This window comes from Poecilia formosa, unplaced genomic scaffold (genome assembly GCF_000485575.1).
Source record: "Poecilia formosa unplaced genomic scaffold, Poecilia_formosa-5.1.2 Scaffold18, whole genome shotgun sequence".
Lineage (NCBI taxonomy): Eukaryota > Metazoa > Chordata > Actinopteri > Cyprinodontiformes > Poeciliidae > Poecilia > Poecilia formosa.
This window is the reverse complement of record NW_006799957.1, coordinates 2,889,422-2,910,415: the sequence shown is the minus strand read 5'-3', so window position 1 is coordinate 2,910,415 and position 20,994 is coordinate 2,889,422. Positions and strand designations below refer to the sequence as shown.

At 35.7% G+C, this 20,994-nt stretch overlaps 1 protein-coding gene across 1 annotated transcript; it reads right to left on the bottom strand.

The window, feature by feature from the left end:
- Positions 1-2,505: 2,505 nt before the first annotated feature.
- lrrc38b (leucine rich repeat containing 38b) lies at positions 2,506-20,132 on the bottom strand. Its single transcript, XM_007547019.2, has 2 exons — positions 18,584-20,132; positions 2,506-6,730 (listed from the first exon to the last, which is right to left on the bottom strand). Exons 1-2 carry the CDS (start codon positions 19,209-19,211, stop codon positions 6,483-6,485), a joined length of 876 nt encoding a protein of 291 aa, XP_007547081.1. The 5' UTR covers positions 19,212-20,132; the 3' UTR covers positions 2,506-6,482.
- Positions 20,133-20,994: the final 862 nt, after the last annotated feature.

The following is a 20,994-nucleotide window of genomic DNA, read 5'->3' as shown; positions in this document are numbered from 1 at the left end:
TATTTATTTATTTTACTTCCCCAACATATCTGAATCACATGAATGGTTCATTACCATACCTCCACTAAGCTGAATGATATGATGATGAGACAATTCAACCATTTGATTCAGGTGTGTTGGGGCAAGGACACATCCAGAGGTTACAGAATGATCTCAAGGACTTTATTTGAATCTCTCCTCCTTTCACAAAAACTATAAAGCTGTTAACAAGGACAGCACTTGATGTATGCCTATTATTAATTTAAGAAAAGTTTTTTTGGAAAAAAAAAGTGTTTTCTTTTCTTTTGTTTGATTAAGATTGGGATTTGTTTGGGGTGTTTTTCAAAAAAGATCAATCTCAAACTTAAAATAATGAAAACTACAAAAAAAAAAAACACTAACACCCTAAAGAGATCAGTATATGACTTGTGTATATCTACTCCTTAATTCTTTCTTTCAAAATCTACATTTTGTGCAATTCTTTCCATAATTCCCCACTTCTCTAAACACAATTAAATGTTCTGATTTTGGTTACTCACACACAGGGGGACATTAGCTGTGGCCCCTTTTGATATTTTAAATCTTTGATGTGCTGCTCACTTCTTCTCAAACTCTAATTCCACAGTAAGGTGCCAGATCATTTATCATTCAAACCGTCCTGTCTAGGTGTTGGTTTACTTTCCTTTCTGTCCTGCTTGCTTCCTGCCTTACCAAAAGTAAATAAAAGCACAAATGCTACGGTAGTGACAATATTCACGGGATTAACCATTTCATTGTTTTACTAATTTACATGTTAGGTGACTTGCAAATTTGATTAACATGTGAAACCAGATATTTACATACTTGAATATAAAGACATTTTGATGTTAAATCAGACCAAACTTCTGTTGTTTCAGGTCAGTTAGAATAACTGCTAAATGGCACAATTCAGTAATTTACATACAGAATGATTACTGTCTCTTTTGGCAATGAGGGAAAGCCCAGATGATGAAGTCATGACTTTGGAAAACTTTTATAGGTTAACAGATGCATTTGAGTTACTTGGAGGCACACCCAAGAATATTTTTTAAGGCCACACCTGGAACATATTGCTTACTTGTTTGACATAATTGGGAAGTCAAATGAAATCAGCCAAGATATTGTGAAGCTGCACAACTCTGGTTCATCCGTGGGAACAATTTTTGTTCAAACAATTGTATGCAGGCATGCATGATGGGAATGTCTACTCATCATACTGTTAAGGAATGAAATGGAAAAAAAAATATACATATATATATATATATATATATATATATATATATATGTGTGTGTGTGTGTGTGTGTGTGTTTGTGTGTGTGTGAACAATATTGTGAAATGTATGTACTTCATTTAGAGGCACACAACACTCTACAGGGTTGTGTGCCTCCCTGAATCCCTCACTCTTTCTCTTCCTGCCTCGGCGTCCAAGAGCACGAGCCTCTGGCTGTGTAGCCATGACAACCAAATGAGGTAAATGGTTGCAGGAGAATCCTCATCACGACCACCATCCTCACACATCTCTCTTCAGTGGTGCATGAGCATAATGATGATGTCTTTCGTGCATGATAATCCTTATCCACTGTTGTAATTCCTTAGTGGAATTCCAATAAGTGATTCTGTTCTGCCGAGTACTGTCATTTTGCTCAGTGTCAAGCCAACATTGCATCTCCTTAGGGAGAGAGTTATTTTTGTCCTTCAGTCTCTTGACTTTAGCGTTCTTTAGAAAAGAAGACTATGATGTTGTCTGGTTTTAATTTTTGATGTTGCATGCATCCCTCATCAATAAGGTAGGGAACATGCCTGGATAGTATTTCCAAATGCATCCTCTCTGTGACAGAAGAAAAATACACAAACATCTGCCATCATATGTGTGCAGCTTTGCACATGGGCGAATCACGGGCTACTACTGAACAGAAAATAGACACAACCAATTGCAAAGCTCGAATGTAATGGCATTGGGTGACAACTGACATTCATTTGTTACACTGTATTGCATCAAATCAGACTAAATCAAGAATATTTACATGGAAACTCCAGATACTTGCTGCAATTTCATATGGCATTTTTCATTCTCAGTGTATTTGTTTTCACCTTTTAAAATATATTACTGCTATTTGCATATTTGCAGAGTGATAAGATTGCTCTGTGAAATGACACACTGTGCTGTGTTTACAGATGAGGATTATTTATCTGCTGCCTTGACAAGCCAAGTCTGTAAACCCAAGAAAACAAGAGGAAGAAATTCACATATATTACAGAGTTCTTTTTCAAATTTTCCAACTGCCACTTTATTAAAATGATCATTTCTACTGTTGTCCAAGACAGGTGAAATTAAACATACTGATGCCTTTTAACTTGCATTGATTCCTGCTGAGGAACATTGTAAACACAACATAAAAAATATCACAAAATGCATTTCTCTCTTTCAGTGCTACATCTTGCCAAATGCTACCTAGATTTTTCATGTATGCGCCGTGTAAGTAAATTTTATTTGGAGCAAACACAGATGAAGACAGGAGAAAGGATTTTATTACTATCAGTTTTTAACCAAACATCAATATACAGCTACACATACAGTCTGTTTGACAGTGTCTGTTTGACATTTGGAAATGCATTCAGTAGCAACAGTGTCGTCACTCATTTTTCCGTCAAAATAATTTAGATTTGACCCATTCTGACATTTTGTCTGACAAATCACAACAATAATTTTGGTATTTTATGCAAGACAAGCCACACAAAAGCAGCCACCAGTGTTTCTGCTTCCCAGGGATGTGCAATGCCAGAAAGTTACAAAGGGGACAAACAATGTAAGTAAATGCTTCATTTTGGAAGCTGTAATAAAAAAATAGACATGAATCTGAAAATTATCCAGTTGGTAACTTAACAGTGCATGCTCTAATGTACTGATATTGGTAGTAAAATAAGTAAGAGAAAGTAAAATGTCATGCTAACATTTTTCATTCTAACAACTAATCTAACATAGTATTTTCAATATACAATAACTACACAGTAGTTGCAAATAATAATGATATGTATAAAAAAATCTCCCTGTGATCCCTTCACATCAGTTTGTGCATCTGGATATAAAAAAGCAGGTTATAATGGGTAAACAAATTCAATTAACTCACTTAACTTTAACTTTTTTGAGGGTATAAAAGGGATATTTTTTGCTTGTAATCTTTTCCAATTTTCTTCACCTAGGAATTTTTAGTGTTAGAGTGAACTTATTCAGCTGGAACAACTTAGAGAAACATACCTCTGGCTATGAGTAACAGTTTGATTCTGATCAAAATATCACATGTGGTACAATAGACTTGGATTTAACTTTCGTACTGTTTGCTTGCAGGGATATATTAATAAGTATTGATATTTGGGGCACATCTCTTTTTTTTATTAATCTGGCTTAGCTTTGTGTTTTGGTACTCAAAGTTAAAACTGGAAGCACTTTTCAATTTGTCTAACTGCCCAAACAATTTAACAGAATGTGACTGCAGAAATGTATGTTCAACCCTGGAAAAAAACAAACAAAAAAAACAAAAAAAAAACAAAAAAAAAACATTGGATGTCGTCTTGACAGACAGGAAGTAGAGGGTCAAGGTAAAAACCTTTAATGTAATAAAACAGAGAGGTAATTCAATCTAATTAGCCTTATCCTTCCCTACTTCCTGATGTTTTGAGTTTTAAGGAATATAACATTATCTCCCAAACTCCTGTAATTCCTTTTCCTGTGTTTTATTATTGGGTTTCCAAAGGAACACTGCTTTTACATCTGATAAATTCCCAAAGCTGACAAGTCTGTTACACTGATGGACATTTCAGAAGCAGGAGTTAGCAGAAGGTCAGTGTCTATTATTTCTATTCAGAATGGGAAATCAGTGTGTATCATGTTTAGGCAATACATAATATCCATAAATTGAAATTTTACCATACAGTGCCATTGTTGTTAGAATGTGGGACATATATGGCGCATATATGAATACATACATCAACACTACAAGTAGATTACAACAATTGTTATATGATTTGAGACATCCTTTGAAAAATTGTACTATGACTCATGATTTTTTTAATGCCTATTGAAAAACAACAACAATGAATAAGGCCACATTTATATTTTGTCATTTCTGCAAAATGTGCTATTGACTGCTGCACATTTAGGGTTTGAATTCCTTCTAAAGAGAAAAAAAAAAGAATGTGTCTCTTTTTCCTCTTGTATTCCCCGCACAGAAATGATCACAATATATGGATGGCTCTTTTTATATCCACTGGTTGACATTCTTTTTGCTACATCTCAGTTTGCTGAATTACAAATGATTACAAGAACATGAGAAATAATTACATATCAGCTTTTGTGCATTTCAAGTCCTTATTACTGAGGATTTGAAAACACTAAATGCAAATTCAAGACAAAAAAGTGTCCAGGACTCTGCTTTATTAGCTATGGAGTGTTTTGTACCATCATGACTGCAGGACCAGTGGAGAAAGTGTTCAAATGTGACTTTTTCTCTGTGTCAGTTGAGCTGTGTCATATACTCTTGAGAAAGACAACTTAAAATAGATGTAAAAATAAATAAAAATAAATAACAGAATGGCAGCTATGTTGAAGATAATCTAAAGACAAACCGTTTCCCAAATGACCAATCTTTTGGCTGTTGTAAAGAAATAGCCATATGTTGGAAATTAAGGTTAAGCACTGCAATGAGCGAAGACTGCTGATTTGGTCAAAAGCTCCTTTCAGATCAGACTGTCAGGCTCAAATGTGTTCTACAGGTGTTCTTCATGACCAGCTTAGAGACCCCAAGTGAAATAAGGTCAAAGGTGACCCACTGCTGTTTTGTCTATGATCCACCTGAGAAGGTATAGTCACAGAGCCACGATGAGCATAAGATGAAATGGGGCAGCTATAGGACACTGTGATGATCCCCCAGTTTGGATTTAATCTGAGAAATATGTTTAGTATAATCTGGGACAGACACACATGTGCTAAGCATGACTGCACTGCAATTTTGTTTGTATTTGAAGACCTGACTGTATTATGACAGTTAGCTTGTAACTCACAAAAAAGATCAAATTCAGATATTACTGGGTATAAGAGAAATGTTCAACATACATGTGTGCATTGCTCTAGTAATTGGAACTGAGTTACACATGTAGCCCCATGAGCTCACCAAATCAACTTGTAGGACATGAATGCCAAAGGAAGAAATAAGGAGATCTTTGTGTTTATGTGTTTATCACAGAACTCTGATCTGAAAGATGCTAAAGACTGACAGGAAGAAATTGTAAATCTTTGGAGATGGTAATTGTTTGAGTACAAAGGGTTTTTACAAAGTGCAAGTTGGTTTCTATTGTGAAGCTACTTCTGCCTCTCTATGTGACATGCCATCCACTACAAAGTCCTCCCATGTCATCTTTCTTCTACTGAAACTTAATCTTTGGCAAAGACAGTATTAGTCTAAATGAGATACCTGCCAAAATTAGGTTTATTGTTTAAAGTGCATCAACAGAGTAACTAAATAGATTCAATTTAATACCATATTTTCGTCGTAATTTCCAAGACTATACTGTATATACTTTAGAAATATCTTTCTCTACATAGTTTACAGTAATGAATCTAATGAACATACTATCCTCTTTGTTTTTATTTTTGATTACATACCATTTACTTTTGTACATAAATTTGTAATTATATAATGAATACTGCTGGAAGTTTGAGAAGACCAACTGTCAACCAAACCCTTCTTGTTAAGCTTTCCGCCTATGATTAATTCAGAAGGAACAACACTATTAACCTTCTTCATATCTTGAGAGCAACCTTTAAATATAAGCAAATGAGGCAATCCAGACAGGACACTGTTAAATGATACGATATGCCAGCATATCACATTACAAGCAGTTAAATATTGAGGTCACTTGTCATTATGACATCCTTTTATAAGGGATTTTAGGTCAGTGAAGTGTCCTGCTTTACATAGATTAAGTTCCAGTGAATATGATTTTAAAATTCACAAAAGCCTTGAGCTTTCTTTACAGAATTTCAGATTCCAAAGCTGAATGTTCAGCATTAGATTTAGTTTTTTGGTTTTTCTAAGACAAAAATGACAGCACTACAAGAAAAATATTTTCTATGTGTTAGTAGTCCAGTGAAATCTATTTCTCTTTCGATACAAGTCATAGTCTTGGCCTCGTTATTTTTCTTCAGAATATTTGACACTGAGCCAAAAACTTTGACTTTTCACAGACAAAAATATGATCCTCATATAATTTTTGAACACATGGAGTGGTATACTTACAAACCTCATTCCGTTGAGATGTAATTTGTTAGATAATATGTATATCCATCTTTTGACTGTAACTGTACCAATCCATGATCCAAGGGTTCTGGAGCTTTACCAAGTAGGAAACAGCACTGACCACACACTTTCTTGAGTGTCCTCAACTGGTTTGGAGAACGAGGAAAAACGTCCCTGCAAGGAAACCGTTTTTACTCCTCACTCTCTTCTTCATCTCCCTTGGTGCCTTTACTCCAGCGCTGGAAGCAATGAACAGTTGAAGCCAAAAAGAAGCTGGTCATGATGGCCACCACAGACACAGAGATGCCAGAAAAAATGATGATGAGCAGGTCTGTTAGAGTTAGGGTGGCCTGGCACTCACGAAAGCTGTCCTTTGAAAGCTGTGTCAGAGAAACACGTCTGCCATCCATGGGAAGGGAGCACTCCATGCCTTCCACCCCTGAAACAAAACAGGAAATGGAATTGGATTAAATCACCAGATATAATGAATGGTGATCAGTGTGATTAGGTTTTAGCTCAAGTAGCCAGCAGAAAATAAAAGATCCCTGGTTCAGCTTTCTTGCTTGTACAAAATACTTGGATTCTAGTTTGACATTATGAGTTAAAGTTGCTTTGTGTTTACCGTATTCCCACCCACAACAAGGCAGCAGGTACACACTTACTCTCACTGGAAGAGTGTGATGTGTGGTTGCATACTGTGAAATAAACTGAAAACAGTAATTTAGGTAGGTAGCTTTAGATCAGCCTGTTTTAGGAGCCTGTAGTGTATTACTAACACACTACTATGTTATTAATAACTAAAATTGCTCAGAAAATATGTCATGTTGGTTAGTACATTCCACATAAATCCACCTGTTTTGATAGTAGTTTTGGCTGCTTTCATATTCAGCATCTAATCTGAGGATGGATTAATGAATATTTAGTGTTCATTAAACTCAGGATCACAGTTCACCTACTTTGCATCCTTTTTATCCCACAGATTTATAAAAATAAATTGCACAATGATCACAGTCAGTTTTACAGTGCATATCCTTCAATTGGTTGCACTGACAATTTTGTTGGCCTTGGAGCCTAAATTACTACAAGCGTTAATTAGACATATGTATTTAATGCAGGGCAACAGACTTTAATTGATGCACTCTTAACATTGCAAACACAATGCTCTATGTAGCACTGTGCAGCAGAAGACAGAAGACTTTTGGCAATGCATTGTACTATAAGAAACACTGCTGTAGTTATGTGGGCAGATATAAAGGCTTTCAATGTGGGTGGCTACTTTTCACTGTTGCTGGGCATGCAAATAGATAAAATTTCTAAAACAACATATGTTCCCCTTAAAGCATTTTTTTTTTATAATAATACGAGCAATTCTTTACAGAAGTTTTCATTACAATCTTTAATTTCATTAACATTTCTTTTTACTATTTAGCATCAAATATATAAATGTATCAGTGAAGTGAGAACCTAATAAGACAAAAAAGCATAGCAAAAATCAGAGAATGAAATAAGCAGCTTGTGCAATCTGTAAGGCTTAGTAAACATACATTCAACATCTAAATGTTGTGACAATGGAAAAAGACATAATGGAAATTTGTGATATCATGGAATTGGTTTTCATGGTCCTCTGATTAACTTGCTACACTATTAATAAGGTTTGTAACTGAACTCTGTAGGAGCTTGATAAAAGTTGGTGACACTAATCCCCTAATGCAAAATAGATTATTACATCTCATCTAACATTCACTTTGTAGAGAACAGGAACTGTTACGCACCCATAATTGCAGGAAGGGGACATGGTGACACTTTTTGTATATTTCATACACACAGTTAAAATCAGATATTTACATATGCTGTATAAATACACAACCTTTTGTTTCTGTGTTGGATATCAAAGCAGACAAAACCTTTCTGATGTAGGTTGGTTAGATTTAGAGTTATTTTTATATATAGATGTTAAGAAAATAATAATGTGTAAGAGATTTTACTAAACAATGTATTTATTGGCTTTCTTCAGATCCACAAGCTTGTATGCATTTCTTTAGTATTTGGTATAATTGCCGTTTAGACTGTATAACTAGGGATAACCAACTTGTGTATCCTGAGCTGGTGGTGGATTTCCATAAGATCAGACCCACGTCACCAATGGCAACAACAATCCAGGAAGTGAACAGAGAGACAGTGGACTCTAACCTGGATGTTCACTTGAACACTAAGCTAGACTGGATTCACAACACTGATACTACAGGAAAACTAACTGCTGAGGAGAGAGACTAAGGTCTTTCGGAGTGTGGGCCCAGTGAAAATGGTAGAAGACAGAAAAATCTGGCAACATCACTGTTGGACAATGTCCCACCCCTCATATATGAAGCTGCTTCTGAAATGGAAAGCTCATTCAATGACAGACTTCTGCATCCTAACTGCACAAAGGAAAGTTATCATATAAACTTTTCTTCATAAAGTATATGGAATTGGTGGTGGTGTATTTTAAATGTTTACATACACCACCAACACTTCAAGGTAAGAGGTAATCATACGTTTTAAGAAACATCGGCACGGTCTTCTATTTTACACAAAATTATTCCTGTTGAATGTAATGCTTCGACGGGTGTCACCGAATTAATTTGTCATACTATTTATAATTAACTAAAGCAGGCCAATCATAAAAAAAATGTGAACAACTCTATTTTAGCTGATAATTCATGAAAAGGCTAGGAAAACACTTTAAAAACAGGGTTTTAAAGGTATAAATAGTGATGTTAGCATTATTTTCGGTGATTATGTGATGAAAGAAAAAATAAACACAATAAACCATTTCAAATCTTTCCTCTTATATAAAATGGGATTTATTTTATGTAGTTGACCTGAGGAAAAAAAAGGTGTAAGAACTTGTTGGGACAAAAGTGCAAACTCACACTAATTCTATGTTAAAGCACTTTTTGATTTAATTTGAACAATATGTCAATATGTCAGAGTAGGACATCTTGACCAGGCATTTTTGTCTACTATATCTTCCAAAAGTACAAATCAGTCAGATTGTGAGCATATCTCTTAATCACAACCCTCTTCAAGAGTCACCACTTATTAAAATTAATACATTTAGTTGTGGATTCTAACCCAATGCAAATCTTCAAATAGGATTGCAAGTTTGGTCTCAATGAAATGTTGAAAAATAAAATGCATCCTCATCTTTAACTTCAAGCAGACACCAAAATTAACATTACACAATACTAAAACAGATTGGACTGACTAACAGATTAGAGAATTACCCAACAGCTGTGGTTCTTTGCGACCTTCTGAAGCAAAGACTATAATGACAGTTTCTCATAATTACAAGCTGTCATGAGGATATTCAGATTAGCGCTGTTGTAAACGAATATTTTTGTAATCGCGTAATCTATCGATTATTCTTATGATTAATCGAGTAATCGGATAAAAAAAAGATAAAATAAAACGTTGGTGAATCTAACTTAGCAGTATTTCTATCGGATATCAACATCAGTCCAATTTTTCACATTTGAGCATCCCTAACAATAACTTTTCCGTAGCTTAGAAAATAACAATAATAGCTCATTCTCTATCTGAACCTGAAGAAAAGTAATACAAGAATCTGAAATTATATTTAATTTAATAATAAAGAAACAACTTTCGTCAACAACTCAGACGGAAGTGAGAGCACTGCGCGACGCAAATAATGACCCTGCCGGAACACAGTGCATTAAATAATAAAACATAACTTAACAAAGTTTCAAGACTTTTCCTGAATTTTCCTCGAGGAATTTTAATAATTGAGATACCCAAATCACTCAAGGAACCGTTCCAGCCCTAAATTGTAGTGAATTTAGTCTCATTTGAGACACACAGCAAACTGACCTCTTTACAAATATTTCCTGACTTGGCAGCATAGATCTAAATCCAAGTATATGCCTGGAGATATTTGTTTTACAAAATAAAGTTAGAGGAATTATTTTAACAGAAGCTAAGAAATAGCTACTAAGGTGTTAATTGGCTGGTTTAAAAAACCCTAAAAGTCAATGCAGAAATAAACGTTCATAATAGTGTAAATAGTGGTGAAAAGGTGTAAATAGTGGTGTTAAAATTCCTTTCAGTGATTCTGTGATGAAAGAAAAGAAACCAGGATAAACCATTTGGGTGAAATTCTTTTACAAAAGTTCACCCAAATATATGTTAATTAAAGGTTCCTTTACTACAGTAACAGATTCATAAAGATAACTAAAAAGAACATGCAAGCAAATGGATGAATTAGAATATATTACACTAAGTAAATAAAACTATAATAAAAATAAGTCAATAAGTCTAGAATTGACATTAATGAACAACATAAAAAAAACTTTTCCCATTATTTGACATTTCCTTATAGCAGAATTGACTGACCTGATTTTAACAAGACAATCAGCTAAAAATTACTTTTGCTACATTTACATTATTTATTATGAGGAAATTTAGTCTTAACTAAATTACTCTCTGGTTTTCCAGCCTGAGAACGTTTTGAAAACTATCTAGATGTAGTCTGATGTAGGAAATAAAATGAATAAATGACCCTCAAAATTTCAAAGGCTTTTAGTAGATTATTGCAAAATTACTGTGAGTGCATCTAACAACATGGACTAACAAAGGAACAAAGAAAGAAAAACTAAATAAAAAAAATAATAACCATTCCTACAGTTTAAAGCTCTTTCCCTTAGAGCTCATCTTATTTGTTCAACACCTTAGAACATTAGTGGCTGTCACACTAGAGCAGGAAAATCTCAGGGAAAAACAAACGGAGCCAAAGCAGAAAGCGAAACCCAACTTTGAACAGCTCATATATCTCTCTATCTCAGGAAAACCAAAACAAGGTTGACATACAACCAATAAAGCCACTTCGCCATAGGACAGAAGACATTGTGTGGAAGGAATGAAATTTATCTGGTGAAAACATGTTGTATTCATCACTGTCTTCAGAATGCAAACACGATAGGTAGTTACACATTAAAAAGGGTAAGAATATTGTGCATTTAGCTGTTTTGTGAAGAAAATGCTTCTCATTGATTATAGAGAATGGTACAAATAAGTCTCATACATTGTATGTTTTACTAATATTTGAATTAAAATATTTTTTTCTTCTTCAACAGATGTTGGGTTTGATGTTTTACATTCTTTCTGTCTTCTCTCTCTTTATGGTAAGTCATAAACGTTTTCTCCAAAACAATTTAGATTCTCTGTGTAGCTTGTTTTTGTCAAACTATGTTAACTTATTTACATTTTAGTCATAAATCATAAATATCTATATAAAAATAAAAGGTAAATAAATGAATCAGAGCCAACACAGCTGTTTGTATAGCTTGCTAAGTCATTGTATCTATTTTCCTTAAACTGCCAAAGTTGAAGCTGAAACAATATGGCTAGAATCTATCCGTCCATCTTTGATTTTCTTTTCATGGATCCTACATTACACAAAATTACTAGCTATCAATTTTAATCAAAATAGCCAACTATTTTGATTAAAAGTTTTAAGCAAGTCCCACAACTAACTTTGACACACATTTATCCTTTTTATTCAGAGGAAATGCACAGGCCGAGTGAACACAAATGTACGTACTTAAAATCTAAATTTTCCAAGGATATGAATCATATTACATTGAATTGAACATGTAAATGCTATATCAGCTGTCTTGCTTTTTCTTTCATGCTTATTTTGTGTATATTTCCTAACTCTGGTCATGGAAGTCAAAAACAACCATGATGGGTTTAAGGACTTAACAAAGTTGAAAGGAAAAAGTTTTCAAATTGATGATATATACGCTAAGTTTTTGAACTATGTAATACACTAACAGTTTATAAACTACTCCTGAAACATGTGATATGTCAAGTATTAAGACTCTACAGCAGGCAACTGTTCAGTGATGTAATACAAATCACGCCCTTACACTCTCAGGTTTGTCTGCCCACACAGATATGTTTCAGTCTTGGCACGAACAGTTGATAGATTACATTTAGGATTGCAGCCAGTCAACAGGACAGGCTATCTCCTGTCTCAGCCGTGATTGATCTACCTTGCTGCCTCGTTTCACATCCCTCCCTTTAACGCCACCCTATCTCTCCAGATTGATCTCTGAGCAAGTCAATTAACAGTGGTCATACATTACTGTTAATGTAGCTGAGCTTACATTTATAACACTTGAAACATAAGTGTATAGCGACCTTTCTAATAATCCAAGTATTCAGCTATGATACTTGATTTAACCTCTTGAACATATGGGTTAATGTCAATAGATGTAAATCACTCATACATGATTGGAGTCACAAGGAAAAGTTCTTCAGTTCTAAAAAACAAACCAAAAAAATAAAACAGATTTAATACCTAATTGGAAAAAAAATGTGAGATTCATTCAAGTTAGAAAAAGAATGGATGGTAACAGAGTGAGTAATATTTGCAAAGTATGCACAAAGAGAGAAGCATTGCTGCGACTCAGGGAAATGAGTGAATTATTCATGAGGGAACTCCCGTCTGTGGAAAGATTCAGCAACCTTACACCAAGCATACACAAATTTAGTCACCATTAAACCACAAAGCATGCTGACTGCTACAAACAGAATATTTAAAATATCCAAAAATTACTTTTTTCTTTTATTTTCAAATAACATAATTCATTCTGATCATAAATACAGATGCTAAAAATGCCTTGAATTTTTAACACATGATAAAAAAAACTAAAATAATGTTCAAACAGGTTTCCACAGGCATCCATGTAAAAATGTGTTTTACTTCTGAAAGTGGCAGATTGTCCTCCCCTGCTTTTCAGCATGTACCACATGATGCTATCACTTTTTGTAAATCTGTCCACCTTTTTCCCCACTCAGCTCTCCCTCGCCAGCACCATCTCTCACATCCAAACTTTAAATAAACATTAAATTAGGCCAAGATAAAACAAGCTGTCAGGTTGTGTTAATAGAACAGATATTTTCACATCATATACCCATGGGTGGTAAAGATAGCCAGAGATGTCGCATTGAGCTTTGCAGCTTCATGTTTGTGCTATGTAGAACTGGTCAGTGACACCATATTTTCAGAGCTGTTTGTGCACTGTGATAACGGGTCTCAAAGGAGCAACTCAATAGGCTGTGAAGGAAAATTCAGGCTTTGACCCCAGTAGTCATATGAACTGCTACTTTACAGAGAAACTGTTTGGGTCATGACTAGTGTTGATAGCAACACCATGATGGGCCTGAATCCCAATCTGCCATCTCCCAAAAGAAATTGGCCTGCCCTGCCCTGTAGGCAGCTGTAGCTCCAATTACCCTGGCCAGTGTGCTGTAGAACTGTGTCAGTCTGAATTATACATGGCCTTTGTTCATCCTTAACCCAAGAGCACCGGAGACAGCAGTGGATCATGTTTACACTCAATCTTCCACTGAAACATTTATGAACCTGATTGGTGGCTAAAAGAAACTTTTACATGGTGACCCAATAAGAAATACAAAAAAAGATTAATTGACTTGTGAGTCAACTTTAAATAAAGAATTAGTTATATCCACTGCTACACTAGAGACAAACTGAAGTTATTTAAAAATGAACAGTGTTTTCTGCTTTTTTGTTTTTTTGCTTATAATTTGAAATTCAAAAATTTCAACTATCTTTCAACCATCCATCATTCTGACCTGCGGTGACACAAACAGAAAAGGATGCTGTGCTGTGAAGTTAAAATCACGAGGGAAATCAAGAAGTGAAAAATGAATTGGGAATTGGATTTACTGAAGACACTCTGCAGCTGCTATATTATGCAGGCACTTATGAAGAATGCTGCAACTATTTCTGTCCTTTAAAGAGGAATGTTTATGGATTAATTTCTGTCTATCATACGGGTTCTACAGTTTAGAGATTTTTAAATGCTGATATCAACAGCTCAGAGGAAGCTATTCAATAAGCTCATCAGGAAGGCCAGCTGTGTGCCCGGATGCTCCCTCGACCCAGTTCAGGTGGTGGGAGACAGAAGGACTCTGGTTAAAATAACATGACTGATGGACAATCTGGAGACCTTCTTCAGTGACAGAGTGCTGCACTGTAGGAGCGCAAAGGAGTGTTAGAGAAGATTCTTCCTCCCAGCAGCTATTAGATTGTATATTCTTCACTGCTCCCAACAAAAGCAATTTGTTGGGAGCCATTCTGAGATTTGCATAATCATTAGCAATATTTTCCTCATTACTAATATTCATTAAAGATCATTTACTGTAAATGATCTGTTTTCTTTGTAATGTTTAACATGCATGCACTTTATGTACGTTTGAAAAACAAGTCATCCTACTCAGCTGCATATCCCTTGGATTGGAATACGCCTTTCTGATCACTGTCTTTATGCAATAATCCTGTACAACTTATTATTGCTATCATTAATCTATCTGTAATTAATAAACACATAAATAAAATAAATAAATAAAATAAATAAATAAATAAATAAATAAATACGTGTGCACACGCGTGTGTGTGCGCATAGATGTACTTTGATGCTACTGTTACACCTGAATGTCCACAGTGTTGGACATTAAAGATTATTTCTATTATGTTCTATGTTTGGTAGTGTCCAATTTCAAGCGACAATAAAGTACTAAAGTGCTCCTACTTTTTCCTCATGAAGGCTTGGGAGTCATTTTAAGTTTTTGCTTATATCCCAACTTTCATACCCAGAAATCACCATGTTGTCCAGAGCTCCTTCCATTTCGTGTCCTTTAATATACCACCTTCTGCTTATGTTTTGAATATTTTCAGATCAGATTTCTCTTGATAAGTACATATTTTTTAATAAATTCTAAAAATAAATATTGATTCAACATTCTAAAAGTCCTGGAGCTTCTTAAAGAGACAGAGGCCCACTTTCAAGGTGAGTGGTATCATCAGCTACAGTAAATAACGGGGGTATAGTATATTTTCCAGGTATATGGAGCCATTTTGTAGCACAATCAAGTAACTATGCTGCCTTCAGTTGTTATGAATATGTTATAGTATATCAAAAAACACTTTGACTTCACATCATAACCATATCTGATGCCTTGAAATTAGCCTGTCTCTTTAAGCACGTTATCACAACAATGCTTCTCCATATTGCCCATTGGCGTCCTATACAACCATTCACAGGAGCTTTGCAATTTGTATGATAAGCTCAGCAAACTCAACAGTTTCAACAGGTATTTGCTAATTGCTGCTGCTGTTAGTCTGGAGGAGCTGTGTGGAGGAGACACAGGGGAGTGACGATTCATGGGGCGGGTCCTCAGCTGAGGACAGATGCAGGCGTTAAGCAACCCCCTTATGGCTGCCACGTGAGATTAAAGGATTCTTCAAACATGCATGAATGAGTCAAAGCAATGTTCCAGGTGTGTTTTTTATGAAGAAATAAAATTATAACATAATTAGCTCAAAAAAGTTGATGTAGCTTATACCCTGCCCCCGCCCTTTAATAACACCTCTCTTGATTAAAACAGGTTGCACAGGAAATACTTTGAAATGTTCTAAAAATGCCCTATAGCAGACTGTAGTGGTTAAAATATTCCCCTATGTCTCCCCTTGAATAAAAGCTGGTCAAACTGAAGGTTGCTGTTTACTCATTTTATTGACCCAAAGTGTTCAAGCATTAAATTGAACTCCTACATGACAACCAGTTATTTGTGTGCACTAGACAAAGGAGACGAGAATCACCATTTAGTCAAATACTGTCAAGGTACTGGGTTATTTTTATTATCTTTACATGAAGTAATGTTTTTTTCTTGAGAGTTGAGTGATAGATTTCAAGTCTGAGTCAAATGTAGAATCCTTAGAGCACAAGTAAAAACTAGATCTCTGTTTTCCACACTGCAAAATTAAATCTAATCTACAATGTAAAGTGGAAAACTCTAGTATCCTGGACAAATGGTAAAGAAAGAACCAAGAGTAATAGTCATAACTTTAAGAGCTTATTCTATCATGTTAAATCTTGCCCATATATTAGCTTTTAAGTTCCTGATATAAAGTGTCAGCCTTGAGAAGCTCACTAATCACTCATACATGTGCACAGCTATATCATGTTGTTTGGAGTCTTATCAGGTACACACCTGATAATTACACTTAACAAACTTTATTAATTTTGCAACTTCAGATGCTTTAAGGAGTCATTTCAAAGACCCATTCATGCTGGATATAAAATGTTTTAATGTTAGAAAAAATACTCAATGTTAAAATGAGAGTTAATTCTGTCTGCTGGTAAATAACATTTCAGCTGTTGACTTATATAGACCGCCTTTTTTTTTTTTTAATATGTCATGGTGCAAGAATAAAAAAAACTCAACTCATAAACAGATTTCCATGATTTTGTCCAACTAGATTATATGTTGCTAACTTCCATCAACTGATGGCGGTTGTTAGAGAGGCAACGCATACTGCAAAGCCTATCAAATCAAGCTCATTCACTAATGAGTATCCATCTGTGATTGTATAATCATGTCTTTTATGTTTGTTTTTTTTATTTGTTTTTTTTTTTCAGAGAATAGGTCATACTATTTAACTAATGTTAAGAGCTCAGTCATTATGTTTATTGGATCTGGCAGCATGAGGACTGAATGTGTGAGCAAATTTTCCTACCTGAGGTGGCAAAGGAAAAAAAGATTTGAGTGCAGAGTAAGGGCAGAATCAATAGCACAGAACACCATGGCCTATATGTCTGTAAGTAGTTTAATTTTGTGGGTTGTCAGCAGACCTGAGAAGTACCAAACCAGTTTTCAGACTGAGCACAAAAATATTCAGTGAGAAAACAGTTAACTTTCAGCCAATTTTATCTTGCAGACAGAAAACAGGTCTTTATTACAGAGTAATATGCTTGATGAAATGCTTATATTGTGAAACTTTAAAGGTTTATCAATTTAAAAATTCTTCCCATCTTTTACTGTGTAACTTTAACTGATTCCTGCGATTATTTTTCCACATTTAAAAACACACTTCTTTAGCACTCCTTCGATTATTTGGCTCATGAGTAATCAGACTTTATATGAAAGTAGATCTTTCTGAAACAAAGCTGACAGTTTCCCCAACATTATCATATATTTTCAGGGTATTTGATCAGAACAGCATTGTTAAATCATTAAAATGTACATTTAGCTTAAATGGGTCTGGCAGCATGAGGACCCATGTACATTTAAGCTAAATACATATTTAGCTTAAATGTACATTTTAAGAAAAAAATCTATGTTATCACATCTCTGTAATCTGAAGTGAAAATTATCACCCTTAGTACAAGTCATGTGTGGCTCAGCCGTCAGATCTGTTTATTTTTGCTTCTTTGCTCCCACATCCTACCCTGCTCTCATGAGGTAAGTCCTGTCTGTAACAATTGCAAAGAAATAATCTGTGCTCTACAAAAGATTTAACTCCCAAATAATATTTGTAACAGAACACAAACACATACCATATAATAGGAAATACATGGATCTACAATTGAAATAGCATAAGATATGATTTCGTATCCTTTTCATCATGGAAAAGACTGGCAGCCCCTTTTTAATACAGACACCCTGTCTGTTAAAACCAGTCAACCTTATTTAGAGATTTTACCTAAAAAGCTATTAATATTTCATGTTCCTCTAGAACAAGCATGCACATACTGAGGCTGCTTTGTAAAACCACCAAAATGTCCATCCGGTTATGTAACGTAGCTCTCACGGCTAAATTACATTGGTGGATGGAGTCTGCCAGCCTAAAAATCCACAAAGATAAGGCAATATAGACATGATGGGAAAAATTATCTTTATTCTCTCTGTAGAAAAATAAAATCTTTGCGTTTGTCTACTCCAGCATGCATGAAAATGTGAGATAATAAACCATCTTGTTTAAAAAAAATAAATAAATAAAAAATGTTTAATCTCATGAACGTGCAAAATTGAAGTCAGTGCTTGGTTCACACGAACACTCAAATCCTAAACCACATGAGTTTTTTTTAAACCATGGTGTTTAAAATACAATTTTAAACACCATTAAATTTTCTAAAGTAAAACATAACTGTCACGATGAAAAACAAGTGCTATTGTCTCATGTTACGCACTGAGTCTCCCACATCAAGGGGCTGTGGGGGTGGAGGAAAAAAAGAGACAAAATTAGAACAAGGGAGGGGGAGGGGGTTTCCTCTTCCACTGGGAAAATAAATAAAGAAGCAAATAGACCAGGGAAGTGTGATGTCGTTGGATTTACCATGTACCAATGAATGCTTCACTCAAATTTACGTTATCTGACTAATGCATAGTAACAAAGTGCTGTTTCTAAAATGACATTACTTACCATTTGGAAGCTTGTGACGATTTTCCGTCAACCATTCAAACAGGTTGGTGAAGTTGCAGTTGCAAACCCAAGGGTTGCCCTCGAGTCTCACCACCCGCAAGGAGGGCAACTGACTCAGGGCTCCCACCTTTAGGGTAGATAGTGCATTACGTTCCAGTTCAAGTTCTCGCAGAGAGGTGAGGCCCAGAAAGGCGTCCTCACTCACCATGCTCAAATATGGGTTGTTTCCCAGTCGCAGTTTGATCAAGCTCCGGGATTCCCCAAAAGTCCCCTTTGGGATTTCAGTCAGATTGTTGCTACCTAGGTCGAGGAAGACCAACCTGGAGGAAGTGCTTAGAGTCCCAGGTTCTATGTAAGAGAGGGAATTGTTCCGGAGGTCCAAGTAGACCAAGTCACTGTACAGAACCAGAAAATCCGAAGGGATACGGGGTATCCAGTTGTCGGCCAGTAGAAGCCTCCGGACATCCAAAGGGATCTCTTCAGGAAGACGGGTTAACCCCCGGCCACTACAGTCCACAGTGTGAGGATCTGGGCACAGGCAGGTTGCTGGGCAGTTTTCGCCCCAGGTCCAAAAGACAGAGGACAGCAAAACGAGGATAGGTTGAAGCCAGTGGACCCATGGCAACATGGTCGAGAGGGTCAAATGAATTAGGGGAGAGGAGGTTTAGGTTAAGGACAAAAGAGAGAAAATGGATGGGGGTTGAGAACAAAAAGGCAGGGGTCAGAGGGCAGAAGATTGGGAGAAGGGAGGGGAAGGGATGAGTGAAGGGGGTGAGAGAGATCAATCCTCTTGAATGAGCATCTTGATGTTATGGAGAGAGATACCTGACAGAGCTTAGGAATTGTGTGACGGCAGAGCAGCAGAGGAAAACTCTTTTCTAGGAGATCACGTAACAAGCTGCTAAGATAGAACAGCAGTCTATCTGTTTTATATGTGCAACTAGAGCCTGACAGTAACCAGTGGGAATAACGGAGGATAACACAGAGGGGAATGTAGCTTAGAAGCGGTAAATTAACACGAGCAAGCTGGGAGAGAAGAGAAGTAAGGGAAACAGACAAGGGAGAGGGGGGTTGAGGAGAAAGCTGTGTCCGCCACACTACCCCACAGTTCGTCTGGCAGCAGTGATAGACAAAGACAATGAGCACTGTGACAAAAAAGGATAAATGGAACAGTAATTCAAGCATGACAAGGAAAGAGTTGCATTCCTGCATTCGTCCATTAGTCCAAAGTCTTTGTGCAGAAAAGCCAAACGGTGTGAAAAAAACAGAGCTCACGGAGCATCGCTCAAATGTGTGGTGATGTTGCCCCCGCTCGCCCTTAATTCTCTCTCTCTATCTCCGAGTACCCTGCAACATGCTGTAAAAACAAAGCCAGGCTCAGTGCTCTGCTGTCCAGCATCATTTCTAAGCTGTTTGAGAGACAATCCAAATGCCCAGGCAGGAGCCTTGTGGATGTAGGATGAAGTGCTGAGCTGCACACAGCCATGCCAATCCAATGTCTGCCTCCGAATCTACCACGGTTTATCTCATGCCCTCTCCTTTTTCCAGGGGGGCGTGTCTGATTCATCAAGTCACTGTCAACACGTGATGTCACTTCCTATAGTGAGAAGAAATTTAAAGGCAATAAAAGCTGTGTTTGTAAAATAGCGTTAGATTCTAAAATATATTATCAGCTGTTTGTTTTTAAAAATAATATTTACAAATATGTATGCAATATTATTATTATTATTATTGTTGTTGTTGTTGTTGTTGTTATTATTATTGTTATTATTTAAAAAATGTGACCACTCTATTTTCCTAACTAAAAAAAATATCTGTAGGAAAAAAATTATCTGCCAAACTCGTGTAGTTTTAGTTGACTACTAAGGTTGTTCCTCTGAGTTTCAGGTTGTTTTTTTTTCATTTATTTATTTACTTACGATGCTCTAGCTTCCTCTTTATATTTGAGTCCATACAAACAAGCAAATGTGATAGTAATTATGGCAACTTGTATCATCAATAATTTTTGATTCTTGGCTAACATATAATTTTGTTATAAAATAGCCCCCACAATGCTAAACTAACAGCTCAAAAAAGAGACTGTTTTTACACAAACAAAAAAACCCTGAAGACTTTCTTGAGAAATTTCTGTGGTTGCCTTATGCTGCACATTTTGTTTATTTCATGACATTTTGTTATGAAGTCCTTTTTGTACCTTTTATCCAGCAGTTGTAACTTCTTCATTCAAAATCAGATCTATTGGCCAAGTTTGTGTGCACAAACAAAAGTTTGACTTCGGTTTCACACACTCACAGCACACACACATTAGGCATAAGTATATAAACTTCAGAGTAAATAAAAGATAACAGGAAAGAATATAAATAGATAGATAGATAGATAGATAGATAGATAGATAGATAGATAGATAGATA

Bases quoted from the DNA above. Each gene is read 5' to 3' on its own strand.
- lrrc38b (XM_007547019.2), bottom strand. From the start codon at position 19,211: ATGTTGCCATGGGTCCACTGGCTTCAACCTATCCTCGTTTTGCTGTCC. The intron at 6,731-18,583 runs GTAAGTAATGTC...GTTTTGTTTCAG, and splicing joins TCGTCACAAGCTTCCAAATG to GGGTGGAAGGCATGGAGTGC.